General features: G+C 36.9%; 1 protein-coding gene across 2 annotated transcripts in view; it reads left to right on the top strand.

The window, feature by feature from the left end:
* Positions 1 to 11,392, top strand: part of LOC113226272 (serine/threonine-protein phosphatase alpha-2 isoform) — a 74,907-nt gene extending 63,515 nt beyond the window's left edge. Inside the window, exons 6-9 of one of the 2 annotated variants that reach the window (XM_026458836.1) lie at positions 2,105 to 2,252; positions 3,810 to 3,948; positions 8,249 to 8,280; positions 10,763 to 11,392. In XM_026458836.1, the coding sequence (XP_026314621.1) occupies positions 2,105 to 2,252; positions 3,810 to 3,948; positions 8,249 to 8,258 (297 nt within the window). In that variant the 3' untranslated portion in view covers positions 8,259 to 8,280; positions 10,763 to 11,392. The remainder of the gene's footprint in view (positions 1 to 2,104; positions 2,253 to 3,809; positions 3,949 to 8,248; positions 8,281 to 10,762) is intronic. The other variant, XM_026458837.1, reaches the window with a different exon arrangement.
* Positions 11,393 to 15,312: the final 3,920 nt, after the last annotated feature.

Below are 15,312 nucleotides of genomic sequence, written 5' to 3' on the forward strand. Positions count from 1 at the left end.
TGATGGCATTGTCCGGAACGTTAACAAAACTTAAACGTGTGTTGAAATAAATTGAAAAAAAAATCGGATAACGTCGCCGTGAGTTACTGAACTGTTTATCAGTGAGTAAGAATCGATAATAAATGTGGTGTTGTGACAAATGACGATCGCCGTTCACGATCGGTGACGTATTGACATGTCGTCAGAACGTGTGCTTGGGGTCAATATTCTCGCTTTAATGTAATGGTGTATTGTATGGGCAAACATTCATCATCGATTTGGGACTGAACCTTTATTTTTATTTTATTTATTTTATTTATTTATTAGATTTGCCAACAGAAATACACTATTGTACATGAACAAACAATAACATTACTTAAAATACTCGAGTGTAAACCCAATAATAGGCAAATACAGCATGCACATATCAGAAGCTCGTGTCAAAAGCATTTTTTGTATGTTACATTACAGACAAATTGATGGATAAAACAAAATCAATAACTAAACATGCTAAATTAAACTGTGAAGTTATGGTATTTTTAGTCTGACCATTTATACAATAAAGTTTTATATTTATTTAGTGACAAGGAAAACAAATCTAAGTCAATTAATCTATGTTTACATATTTTAAGAGAATTATTGTACTCTCGGCAAACTCGGTTCAAAATAGCATTGTAGCCAACGTTAGTTCTGAACTTTTTGATTTTAAAAAGACGATAGTTACTTGGTCTGGCGTTGCGACGTGGAATAGAAAACTGGAGTTGTGATAAAAGTTCTGGGCAGTCAATTTGCCCCGAAATCAAACGATGTACAAAAACTTGAACGGCAATCCAACGGCGACGTTGAAGGGTGCACATTTGAAATGAACTTAGTCTGTCCTCATATCCCTTCAATAAGTGCAGCCTTCGTTGGTGGACTGTGAGGAAAAAGAGAAATCGCTTTTGAACGCTTTCTTTGCCTAACCTTTAAAGCTCCGCGCTTTAAGAACACAAGAGTTCTAACCAGTCGTCGCTATTACGACAGCGAAAGCTATCTACTTTCTACGGAAAGCTACTGCCGAGGTCCACATACAGGAGTACGGGATGTAAATGCAATCCGCATCGTGTTCGTGTGAAGCTTATAAAGGATAATTCAATGCACGGCTGCGTCCACTTAAAATATTCTTCACAACAAAATTTAAATATTCATATAATTTCCTTCAATTTCAGTTTGGTAATTGGTTAGTTTAAAGCGCGGCTCGGAAGTGATAATTGTCACGATAATTATTACTATAATAACTTGATATTTATAATATTAATTGGAACAACAAAGTGTATAAGTGTGTGTAGTGTCGCTAGCAAACTCGTGCCCTGTGTTTGGATCCAAAACGTATCCAAACGTGTTAAATGTTAATCTCAAACGCAATTCTAAAGGCGGCTTCCCCAGGCCCGGGGGCTTCACCGGTGCTCGCCCGTGGAGGCCTGTTCGGATCCGACGACGCGAGAGCGCGCGCGGTCTAAAGCTGCTAGCAGATTGACTGCATGTGTGCAGTTAATGCGTGAAGTCGTAAAACGACTTCATGCAGCCGAGACCTCGACGGCATGATGTTGAAAACAACTTCACGTATCAAAGTGCACGCAGTCGATCTCTGCTGCATGAAGTAGGTTTCGACTGCTATTATTATCCGATGCTGCTGTTAAATTATCCGAGACGTCGACTGCATGAAGTTGATTACATCTGTGGTCACATACCTGAATACGCGCCGTGAGAGTCGGCCCAAGGCCGCATGGAGCTAGCCGGTGACGCGAGCCCGCCCGTACAAATCGGCCCGTTTGAAATCACGGGCCATGAGATGCGAGCGTAATAGTTTTCCCCAAAAAATTTTCATTTTCAACTGTTTGTCATTTTTATTCGAAAATTAGATTAAAAAGGCAAAACTATGAATCAGTATGGGTAATTATCGGATATTCCTCTAATGATTGTCACATAAAATATCTTGATTCATTCGAACCCTGGTACAAGGCACATATTTTAACGGTTGATCTCCTAACGCGTATACACTGTGGTATCATCTACTTTGAGATCAAGTAAAAGAATATTTTAGTCACACAAAAAGTAATAATGAAATTTGTCTGTTCGTTTGCAGGTGGTAGGCAAATTTTTGTCGAAACACGAGTTCGACCTGATATGCCGCGCGCACCAGGTCGTCGAGGACGGCTACGAGTTTTTCGCCAAGCGGCAGCTGGTCACGCTTTTCTCCGCGCCCAACTACTGCGGAGAGTTTGACAATGCGGGTATGTACAATAATAACAATGGAGCATATTCGTTTAAACGACATCCCCAAACAATCTATTTGTATCATCATTTATTTTATTGTGAATATCATGATATTTTACTACCACGATATTCATATGTGTTTTATATGAAAATACTCCACTAGTTTATTATTATTGATACATAGAAGAATAGGTAGTAATCTAAACTTCTGTACCATAGTTTTCCCAAAGTGGTCGCTACCGCCCGCCAGTGGGCTCTGAAGAGTCCTAAGGGGGGCAGAAGTCTCGGAAGCAATTGGCGGGCGTTGATGCTATTGATGATTGTTCAGGGGATGCTACCGCATTAGAAAAAAAAACTTGAATATATCTTTTTCTTTGTGATTTTTTTATTAAGTTAATATAAAAAAAACACGTGTTTTCAATGATTTTTTGTGGTGGTTTTTGGGTGGTGGACGCTAAAATTTTTTTTATCGCCTAAGTGGGCGGTGAGCTAAAAAGTTTGGGAACCTATTTTCTATACTAATATTATAAATGCGAAAGTAAGTCTGCTGTTACATTCTCAGGCCTCGTACAGCGTCCGCAGTGCAAACCTTTGGGCCACCGAGGTCGTCGTTATTTCGAAATTCTTCATAATCCCTAAGTATCTATTTTCCATTGATCGTTCTATTGGTTCGTTGATCGTCCCTGTCTATGGACCCGAGAGACTACGGGCTCGACGGCAACACCAGTACCGGCAACTATCTGGGAAATAGGGAGGGTGCTGTACGTGCACCCGAGGTGGCTCATCTAAGGCACTAGCCTTACAGAGAACCGGATGAAGTCCGTGCAAACGTGCTGATTCGGGGCTAGGACCTGAATTAGATGGTCCCTGTGCGGGTTCGCTTGCACAGGTCATAGTGCCCTTCACGTTTAACCAAGAGGTAGATAAGGAGGGGCACTATTAACAAAACTCATGTAGAAAGATATCGTTCTGTTATCACAGGGACTTTGTCTAATTTTATTATTCTCTATCGCGATTAGTTGGCAATGTCGTGATTTACGGAAATTTCACGATAACATAAAACATGAAGAAAATATTTCGAAATGCACGAAGTTTGTTCAATGATTAATATTTAGAAAATGAACATTATCTATCTAGGTATCTAAATCAAAATCCTTTATTGGAATACCTTGTATCTAATCTAATCTATAGTAGCAGTAGAGTTTCTTTTGAAAGAGTTCGTTCACGGAAGTACTGCCACCTTATCAATTCTGTCGCCAAGCGATAATGTAAGCATTACTCCGTTCCGGTTTGGAAGGGTAAGGGTGCTTGCGAAATTACAGGCACATGGGACTTCTCAACTTATGTCTCAGTGTGACGGGCGCAGTGGTAATGCCCGTAAGATCCTTGCAATTTAAAGCTCTGAGTGGCTGTGCATCTGTTATGGATAGGCGTGTCGCTTGGCACCAGGCGCACGACTTGTTCTTCCCGTCATTTGTTATTATAAAAAAAAATACTTTTACATTCAAACTTGTAGTTTAAAAAAGACTATGTATGGATGTGCGTGCTAATTGAGTGTCTGTTGTTACTTCCAGGTGCCCTTATGTCAGTGGACGAGACACTAATGTGCTCCTTCCAAATCCTAAAGCCAGCAGACAAACGCAAGCTGTACTCCGGCCTGAACATGGGCCGGCCCAACACACCGCCCCGGGCGCAGCCCAAAAACAAAAAGAAGTGAGTGGCCGACACACACGACACGCGCAATCGATTGTACATACACGCACACACCTACACCGAGCAATACGGGATTGTCGATTTTATGTGCCAGTGCTGGTATCGTATTTATCGGTTTGCGAGAGCGTCTGTTTAAATCAGTACAGCTAACAGAGCCCGCTTACATTTATACTTTAAATGGTTCCTTATAATAGAGTTGAATTTACAAATCGAAATGTAAAATCCAGCGTTCTGTTGACTGTACTTTTTAACTTTTGCTATGTAACTCAAAAATGTACATGGCCTCTGAGGTCCCCGACACGTCTACGCGTATAATAGAACTGCAACATTTACTTTGCAATTATACTGGCATACCGTAAAAGTTAACCTGGTATGCTAGTATGTTGTGACCCTTATGTACAGGGGCCTTACTCACGAAGCACGAAATCCGTAGTTACGGCCGTTTTCCCACTATAGATGACCTACTGGACTAATTAGTCCAGTCGAAGTCCGTCAACGACAAAACGAGTCTGGGGGTCTACTCTCGATCAACGTCTGACAACCGTCCGAAACTTTATTACTATCAAATAAATAATATTCGACAAAATTAAAAGATAAGTACCAAGTATGAAGCTTCATTCGCATCACGTGTCTTTTAATTTGGTCAAGTATTGCTTATTTGGCAGTAACTGTTTCGGACGGATGTCGGACGGAGATCGAGAGTAGACCCCCTGCTCGAAACTGTCTTATCGCGTTGTCATACATTCTTAGTTCTAACCCCGATCGAAACTCAATCTGCCACAGCATGGCATGGAATGTGTGATAAACCCTTCATAAACCTTCCCGTGACATATTTATTTCAGTTGTTAAAGCTATGGTTGCCACTGTTAAATATTTTTTATTGCGAATAGGGAATCTGTAAGATCCGTGCTAGTCATTCATTCTTTCGTTTATTTGGTATTGAACAGTTGTTATACATTTTGAAGAACAAGGATAACGATATGAAATTGCATATATCTTCTTCGTTTAATTAAAAACAAAAAAAAAATATTAAGCTTCTAGTACTTTCAGTTTTTATGTTTTACTTTATATTGGTTATTATTTACGTACACACATCAAAAAAAGTTTGCGATCACTTCGAAAAACTGAAATCTTTTTTGTTACTGTAGATTATATTATGATTTTTTCTTCTTTTTAGATTCTTTATTTAAAAATAAATTAGAACATAAAACAATGACCCCGTTCAATTGTTTTTTCATATAAAAAGGCTTTCAGTCCTAGCTTACGCTCATTCAGAAATCTGATTTAGTCAATTATAAGCGATTCAAGATATTTTTCGCGGAAAGTTGTGATTGAAAAAATGCCAAGAGGATTATCAGAGGTTTTACGAGCTAGAATAGTAACTTTGAGGGAAGAAGGATACACCACGAGAGTAATAGCACGCAGACTTGCTATATCCCAATCCTGTGTCGTGGCTACGTTGCAGAAGTATCACGGAATGGGGAATTTAGCTGACCGACCCCGCAGCGGTCGCCCAACTGTTTTGACAGCTGCCCAAAAGCGCTATATTAGATTGCTGGCAGCCCGTGATCCAACAATCAACGCCACTAAAATAAAAGCAGAAGTCAGGGCCGCCTCTGGGCTTGAAGTTAGCACGCAGACCGTTCGCAATTGCTTGCACCAGACTGGATTACGAGCACGGAGGTCTTGGCGAGCTCCGCTCAATTCCCGGCAACGTCAACAACGAAGATTGCAGTGGGCTAGACTTCGGCAAAATGAAGAAGGTGAGGACGAAAACATTTGGCAAAACTGTCTCTTCGTTGACGAATCCCGAATCAGCACTCATCCAGATAACCGACGTGTCCGTGTCTGGAGAAGACCAGGCGACCGTGAAAGACAAAGAACTGCCACTGGAACAGTTCAGCAAGGCGGAAAATCGGTGTCCTTTTGGGGTGGCATTATGATTGGAGCTAGAACGCCTTTGATCCCGTATCGGGGCTTCATGACAGCAGACATGTACAAAGCAGTTGCTATTGATGATATCGTCAGACCATTCCGAGTAAACCATGGGCACCAATTTGTACTGGTCGATGATAATGCGCCCGCACATCGAGCTCAACGAGTCAATGCTGCTCTTCAAGAATACGATATCACACGATTAGACTGGCCTGCCGGCTCGCCCGACTTAAACCCAATAGAGCACGCGTGGGATGCTCTTAAACGAGCAGTATGGAACCGTGAGCCACGTCCCCAGACAGTTCCAGAGCTCAGGGAAGCCGCTATTGAAGAATGGGATAGGTTACCCCAGGAAATGCTGGATAACTTGATCCTCAGCATGCCCAGGAGGATCTTCGCATGTATTCGAGCCAGGGGAGGAGTTATTTTATATTGAATTCACACCTTCAATATTAAATTGTTGTTTAAGTTTAATTAAACAGTCTTTTTCTTTCTATGAAATTTCTATCACTATTACATTATGATTAATGGCTCAATTTTTTAAAATAAATAATAAAAAATAGTTTTATATTTTAATTTCAAACAGGGTATTCCTATTTAAAGAAAGCATACAACATAGATTTTTTCTTGATAAAGTTAAATTTAAAGAATTATAGGAGCTTATGCTATTGATCGCAAACTTTTTTTGATGTGTGTATTTCTAATTACTCTCATGGTATTAAAAATGTTCTCACCTTTTTCCAATAATTTATACGTATGTATCAATTTCTTTGATTTTTTTAAATTTCTTTTTATCTCATATGTCGCGCTCAATTTTTACGTTGATAAAACTATTGTGCAAAACTATCAAAATGTTTTAAAATCGGCAGTAACCTTGCGGTGCTCGCCATGTTAGATATTGAGTGTAAAATTTTAAAATGTTTTTCACTCGAATTTCACAGCTAAATGTGGGTATAATAGCTTTATCGCTTCGGCATGCTACGAGGGCTATAGGTCATACGTAGTGGGAAAGCTGCCGTAACATCGGATTTCGTGCTTCCAGCGTAGGGCCCCAGAATATGAAAACAATAAAGTTTTGCAAATGTGCAATCAAAGTGTACAAAAACAATGTCTTCCATATAACTGTTACATCTACCACAGTGTATATGTAAATAATGGCAGCGTTGAAGAATATCGGCCGACTCACCGCCAATACCTTAGTTATTAAGACCCCGAAATTTGTATGGAATTTATAAAAAAGAAATGTTTATTCATCCGGCATTCATTGCCTACTCCTCCCATTAACAGGTGATAAAAGTTCGGGTCTATTCAGTAGCGCACTTTAATAAACCAATTTTATATTACATTAAAACTTTGACGCCAACTAGTACATGAGAATACCACCATCTTGTCTATTTCTACCATAAGACACCATGGCTGTGCATGGTATGGGGTCTACTCCCGTACCCCATCCGATATCCGTCCGAAACAATTTCTGTCAAGTGAGTAATATCCGACCAAATCAAGAGACAATGTGAAGTATGAACCTTTACTCGCATCATGCATCTTTTAATTTAATCGAGTGTTACTTATTTGACAGTAATTCGTACCTCCAATTAACTCTACGCCATCTTTATTTTTTACTAATATTATATATTTATTTACTAATATTATGCTATGCCAATTTTGTGAACAAAAATAAACAAAATAATTGAATACCAATTCAATAAAAAAAATTAATACAATCAATAGCGACATCTCTAGCCGGGGCTGGTAGCTGTAAAGGAATCTAACTGGGTGACAAAATACCATAGAATTCTCATAGATGGTTGAAAAACCAAATACAAAGATACGACGTAACCACATAGAAAAATTCGTAAGATCCGCTTGTTCGTTCCGTGGCTTAGTTGGTTATAGCGCCTGGCACGGTATGCTAGAATACGTCGGTTCGAATCCGGCCGGATCGGAGGAATTTTTTCTGAGTGTCGATCTACATATGTATTAATAATTATAACAAACCAGTGGAGTAATTTCACATAAAAATAATTGAATATCAATTCAATAAAAAATTTAAAAATAAACAAACAAAAAACAAAATTACGAAAAAAACAAAGAGACAAACAAAATAAAACCAGAACTAGTCCAAAAATTAAGTTGGCGTTGTGTTCGTTGGAGGTATCGAATTGTTTCGGACCGATGTTGGACGGAGAACGGTAGTAAACCCCATGGATTGAAAGGCAGAGAGCGAGCGCCACCTGATGCGAGACCTGTAAATCATTATATTCAGCGATAAGAAGCGGCGGTTCATTTAGTTCTTAAAGTGCATTACAGAATCGACTACAAAACCCCTTAACTATCCTAATTTTGAGTTTTTCTACCACTTCAGAGATACATGAAGATGGGCAAACCGCATCAAAGGTAGATGAGTGTGTATTGGTTCACTCGAGTGTGTTTTCCTGTTTGTTATTGTGATTGATAGCGTATATGAAGTAATCTAAACGTCGCGTCATCGAGTAAGGTACACACCACACTTATCGACAACGTCTTTTTCAGCTCTTATTGCATTCTATACCGATAACTGTGGTCACTTAAACCTGACATATTGCTGGACATTGTCCAACGACGCAGCACGAAACAAAAACAATGTGAAACTTATGTGAAGACACTCTTAAGTTTCTCACATGTGGCGCTGACGTTTAAACCCAAAGAAGCTCTGCTACAAGCACATAGTGAAATTTAGAAGATCTGCTTTCTTTTTTCATATTATGATTCTGCCAATACGACCTTTAGCCCTGCTGATCATCTATCTAAAACTAAATTTATAAAACTTTTTGTTTCTTTAATGCCCACTATAAAAAAAAACTTTTTAGTTCATTTTTTATTGTATATTTAGTCTAGACACTACATGGTAGTAGTAATCCAGACAAAATTAGGTTAGGTTTAGGTTTTCACGATTGATACACATAGGAAATTAAACTACTAGTTTTCCGGATTTAAATCGCGTATATTTATTTTTTCAAACAAACCGACATTTCGGGCCCTTTACAGGTCCCATGTCAGTCAACCGTGTCCATGGGACCTGTAAAAGGTTTATTTAATAATACGTCGACAAGGAAGAGTCGATTTGGAAGTTAAGAAGTCTAGTTCTATAAGAAAGATCTTCATATACGCTATTGGTTTTTTTTAGCATTTGGCAACTCTTGTTTTTCGCAGCTTTAGCCCATCACGAGGAAAACTGTCGATAAAATGAACATCCTTATATACATACATACTGCCTACTGTCACCTCCGCAAAAGCATGCGTGTTGCCATGCCTTTCTGTTCTGAGTATTGTGATTTTGTCTTGACTATGAATGAATTTTGAGATAAGTTCATTTATTTGGATTCTAAATGCAGTTGAAGTTCTCGATTTTACTTTCGAATGACGAATTATTATTTAATATGAGAATTGCCCAAATGTAACGTGGTTCCTCACTTATCGCGGCACGCGTCAGTGCAGATGCTTGATGACAAGTGGGACTTTACACTTATTTATTATCTCGTAATTCATTCATTTCGCGTTACTGATTTGTTAATGAAATTCTGAAATTACTTATAGAAGACAAGTTAAAAAAAAACATTGAAATGCATTAGCTAGTACAGTTGGAAATTCAAAACGGCCAATCACATGAGTTCTATTACTGTGGTATGGCAATCACGTACTATATTTATTGTGTACAGGTTGTTGGGTAGTTTACAACAAATCTTTTGAACGGGTTTCTTTTGGAAACGCAAATAGGCTTTCATCATCATTGTCAACCCTCCTCTAAGGATGGATTATTTAAAGTTATGATAAAATGATCATAACCTTCAATAATGCACACATTCTTTACCTAAATAGGCATTAATAGAAAAGAATTTCAAATTCGAAGAAAGGTTTTACACGCCTATGGTGCAATTTTGTATGGAAAAGTGAAATAACGAGTTCTTAGGTTTTTGCGATTGTTACACATAGGAAATGAAACTATTTTTCCGTAATTAAATCGCGTATATTTGTTTTTTCAAACAAACCGACGTTTTGGGCCCTTTACAGGTCCCATGGTCACGGTTGACTAAGGTGTTACAGTCTTCAACCAACCAAAAGTTATGTCTAATATTGATGCAAACCACCCTTTTTTTTCACTATAGTTTCAATAGTTATTAATTGAATACCTTATTTTAATTTTGCAAAGAAAACATTCCAATTTACGCTACATTAAGTTTTACAAATTACTTTATTGAATGAATTTTTATTAAGTTCAATTTATTATTAATTAATAATAGAAATTAGAATAAACTAAAACATATTAATTAGTACTGCAGTCTTATGTCTGTTTGGGATTTTTCATTAGAGGAAATACTGGATCCCAAACTGGTGGTACGGAGAAACCATCTTCCCTGTTGAAATTAGGATGTTTTTTAATTTCAATTGCCTCTCGCGCAATAAGGTATTTGATTAGTAACTATTGTAACTATAGTGAAAAAAAAAATAGGGTGGTTTGCATCAATATTAGACATAACTGGTTGAAGACTGTACCACCTCAGTCAACCGTGACCATGGGACCTGTAAAGGGCCCGACACGTCAGTTTGTTTGAAAAAACAAATTACGCGATTTAAATCCGGAAAAATAGTTTCATTTCCTAAAGTGAAATAAATTAAGATTCTTATTTTACCTTTATCAATATCTAGGCTGTTTGCGAGATCGAACAACCCTATCAATGGTTTGCTGTCAACCACCTAACATAGTACGTTCTTTACTAGAGAAGAATATAATATGCGCCCCTAAAATATTAGCAAACGCGGGAGACATGCAAATTCAAACAAATCAGTACGCCTACAACCTCTATAACCACAATTCTGACGTCACCATTTTGTCCCCCAGTTAACCGCCCGGGCAGCGCCGACTTGCATGGATTCCCACTCCACGTAGCTTCTGTAATTTTACACCGCTCCGTTGTTTTCAAGGCTCAGAATAAATTCGTTGCACATAAATACACATGCCTTTTACCAGATATTGTTGAGCTGGATAAATATTAATTTAATTTTACATTTATGTAACTATTGAATTCAGTAATTTCTCAAGATGAAAGAATCTTGAATCTTGGAAATTAAACTACTGTATAATCTAAAAATTACAGCTGATATACACACAACAAAAATGTCTAGGGATCAAGGTATTTTTTTTATAAATATTTGATTACCCTATTAAAATATAACGAACGTATGTATATAAATCTATTTATTCTACAATTATGAAAATTATCGGAAAAACCATTGGTGTAAAAAAAACCCGATTTTCAGTCATTGGAAAAAGCGTGCTTGAACCCTGGACACTTTTGATGTGTGTACTTTTTATGATTATACATATGTTCACGGCAACAGTATCTTTCTAATATTTAAACATTAAAACCAATCATAAAGACAACGGACGGTGTACTTTTTTACCAGAAACTTTGTTTTGGTATAAGTTTTTATTATGAAATTTGTAAATCACGCAAAAAGAGATACCTGCTCTCTCAGTAACAATAATTTATATTAACTATGGAAACCCGTTTTAATATACAAACTGTCGTTATGTCATCTTCTGAATTTCGCTTGTACACTGAAACTATTGGCTGGTGTTACCTTAAACAGATTTAACTGGAAATGGAACAAATTTCAGATAAAAAAAAAAGATGGCCGCCATATAATTTTTAGTCTTGTGTTTTGAACTCTACGGGAGGTGAGGTGAGTTGTGTTGGTATTTTAAGTGTAGAGTTTGCAGACCGATCTAATCGAATTTTCGCGGCAAAATTACGTACAGTCGGTGCTCCACGATACCTGACCCCCTAATCGACTTTTTAATTACATTTACGTAATGTAATTAAATATCAAATTGGCCTAAAAAGTTTCCTAAAACTCATTCACTGATGAGGCAATAAGAAAGTCATACCAAAATGGATTTTACGCCTCACAGGTGAAAGGTTAAGTTTGTTAAACACCTTCGTTCACACAAATCTACTTCGCACCAAAAGACAGTTAGGTCAGCAACTTAGAGCGTCGCCTGTACGCGTAATTTTGTTTTTTATTGACAGGACAAAGAAAATACATCGTACAGATACAGCTCTTGCGATGTATTGTAACTGATCACTATGTCATAATTACGTATGCGTATTTCGGTGGCGTAACTTCCTTTAGATTTGACTCTCGTCTGGAAAGTGATTTTTGACAGTTTGGTGTATTAGAGCGTTGGTCCCTCCGAATGCTACACTCGTTGTTATAATTCCCGAACGAACTTTACATGGCATGTCAGGTGAATAAACGTTCACCTGCTGTTCAGACCCGCTACTGGGTAGGAATGTACCACACCTGTATTTACAGTGATTTGTAAACACTAAATTGATTGTCTCAATTCATTTACGTCCACTGCCAAGTAATCCCAGTAGCTCTAGAACAGTGGGTCCTTTGACTTATTTTTAGGAATTATAATCACGAGTGTTATTTGTAATTTAAGTTTTAAATTCCAATTGTTAAGGTTCATATTTGTTCGCAAATAACAATTGCTGGACGATTGTTCGGCTTTGACTTGGGCAAACATGAACTTGCAGTCTTTACACATGTAAAATGAATCTTAACTCCATACCATTACGTACTGTTTTTATTGTGACGTAACAAAGATTTAACGTCAATGAAGAAGCTAACTAATACTTAATTAGGGTCATCATGCATTTGGCGGCACACACGCGTTTGTTACTATGCGTGCTGACAAATGTAGCATAATTCTAAACAAGTTCCTAATACAATGGACAGAGTCTAAAATTACTTAGTGTAAACGTTATAGCAAAGATTATCATGTGTAGAGACTAAATTCTCAATGTACCTCCAATAAGGAGAAGAAATTTTTAATAAATGAATAGCGCAGGTGAAATAATAGAACAGATGAGAATTGTAGGTGGATATTTGGTATCTAGCTGTTTAAGTTGCTAATCAGACGGCAGAATAATAGATTTTCTCTGAACCTTTTACTTCAATTATCCAAGGATAACAGAGAAACAAAATATAATAATCAAGCGTCTACAGGTATCATTTACTTTTTGGTATTATTAACAAAGAAATAGAAACGTTCAAGACGATATTCGTGCATATTAGCGAAGGGCTGATACATGAGGGACAGTAAAAGTAGACCTTTAGTTTCTCCACATACAATTCTAGACAAAAAAAATCCAGTGATTTGGCTTTGGGAAATCCCTGTAGGGTGATTCACAGCGGATGGATGTCAGTACGCTACGAATGTTTGTATGACTGCTTTTGGATGGATGTGCATTAAATATCCAACGTTAATATAAGGTAATACAGTTTCAATCTTGACGAGAATTCGAGATTAGTTCGAACGTATAATGGCCTGTGAAAGAGATGGAAATATTTAATTTGAAAGAAAAAATATTATAATCAACGTCTTTATTTTTATCTTACATTTTTCTGCAGAGGACATAATTACAAATCGTTCGTTGCAAATATCATTTAAAAAAATGTACAAATCCCTCGTTGATATACTTCAATGGCATTAAGAGGAAAGTACTATTTATTAACTAACAATACATAAATCCCCGGTCTTTTGTATTTGTTTTTGTAATATTTTTATGGAAAAAACATTTTTTTTTTATTAACACCAATTCAGATGTGTGAGATTCTTCGCAATCCACTATAACTCGAATGAATGGCGTTAAGGTTTTGTAATTAACTGTCAATATAAGCTTTGTAACCTCATTATGTAACTAAATTATACGTATTTGTAGTCTATTTAGTATTACCTTGTATGCGCTTATATAAAGGTGTTTGTAGTTTAAATCAAGTAAAACGCCATCTATTGACAAAGTTTGAAATTTGAACGCTGAATGTCAAATAGTCATTTGCATTTCGAAGACTGAATCATGAAAGGTTGACACACACTTGTTGATATCGTAAACTTTCGGCATCCAAGTAATTTTTTTTTTCCGGATCAATAACAAATTAAATATTCCGGGATTGTTTCGAAAGTTTGAATTGTAATAATAATGATAAAATGTAGACTTAGGCCATTCGCAATAATATATGTGTAGTTCGTATAAGTAAATTTTGCATTGCAATATTTGGTGTCATTAATTTTTAATCGTAACGGATAAATACGTAACTTACCGGATTGTTATTTTCCGTATGTTATTACGAAAAGTGACGGTAAAGTAACATTCCGGTAGCAATACAATAGCTTCATTGTGAAACCCCATACATTTTAATCTGCTAAATATTGCAATGTTAAACCCACTCGTCAAAATTGAAACCGTAAACATTAAAATTTAATTTAATGACATATTGAGATAAAAATAATGATAATATTACTTCGTAATGGATACAGTTATGGATAAGTAGTAAGCATAAATATGTAAAACAATGTAGTTGAGGACAGAACAAAAATGTCTGCCGTCACTGGGCGACATAGAAATACATTGTAGAACGCATAGGCTGGCACTTGCATTTTGTCAGTACATTGGCGGTTTTTGGTCGCTGCACGTACCCTCTAAATAGTGACATAACAGAAATGGATGAGTTGAATGAAAAATACCATCGCCGTACGAGGGTCTTGTACCCTCGTATGGCGATGGTATTTTGATAAACTTATACCGACAAATTACTATATATTTTTTAAGTATTTCACATACAAAAGATACATTTTATTTATGTACGTCGATAACATAAGTAATTACAAACGTATTAATTGCAGCGTATGAAATCGTCAATGCTACATACGTAAAGACTTAATGTAATGCCTACAATTTTAGATGAAAGGTGTAAAGTTGCTCCTCTTCCATACTATAAAGTACGCTTTAGCGTGCTATCTAAGAAAACGGTCGACATACGTTGCGTATTGCGTGCCTGGCACGCTACGGTTACATGTCTGACGACCCTTAAGTATGGAATTAAGTGTAGCAAGCAAAGTACGCTAAGCCCCGATTGTTATTTTTTTGCTAAAAGTTTTAGACTGACCCGCTTGGCCCGCGGCCGTATCTTAACCAACGTTTACTGATGTATGAACAAGAATTGTATATTAATTTCTTAAATAAAATACTTTCCGATTTTTTTTTATCTTTTATTTCTAGTAGCTGTGTAAGCCTAAACACACATTGTACTACACTTTTAAGCAAAATTGACACTGTACAGCACACATTTAAGCAAAATCATTTTTTGTTTCTTCTAAATTAGGTGCTATTACAATATCGCTAGTAAAAATATAGATTTATTTTTAAATTAAAACTAGACGGCTATAATCACACCTAACGCCAAACGACGATGGTGCGTGTGTCAAAAAATTTGTATTCATTAGCCATAAATAATTTATACGATGTATATTTATTTGTAAGTCAATGGATGTATACCATTCCTTTGCCAAACACTTGGGGAGGAAGCAAAAACCTTGGT

This window comes from Hyposmocoma kahamanoa, unplaced genomic scaffold (assembly GCF_003589595.1).
Source record: "Hyposmocoma kahamanoa isolate Upper Pololo Valley unplaced genomic scaffold, ASM358959v1 185, whole genome shotgun sequence".
Classification (NCBI taxonomy): domain Eukaryota; kingdom Metazoa; phylum Arthropoda; class Insecta; order Lepidoptera; family Cosmopterigidae; genus Hyposmocoma; species Hyposmocoma kahamanoa.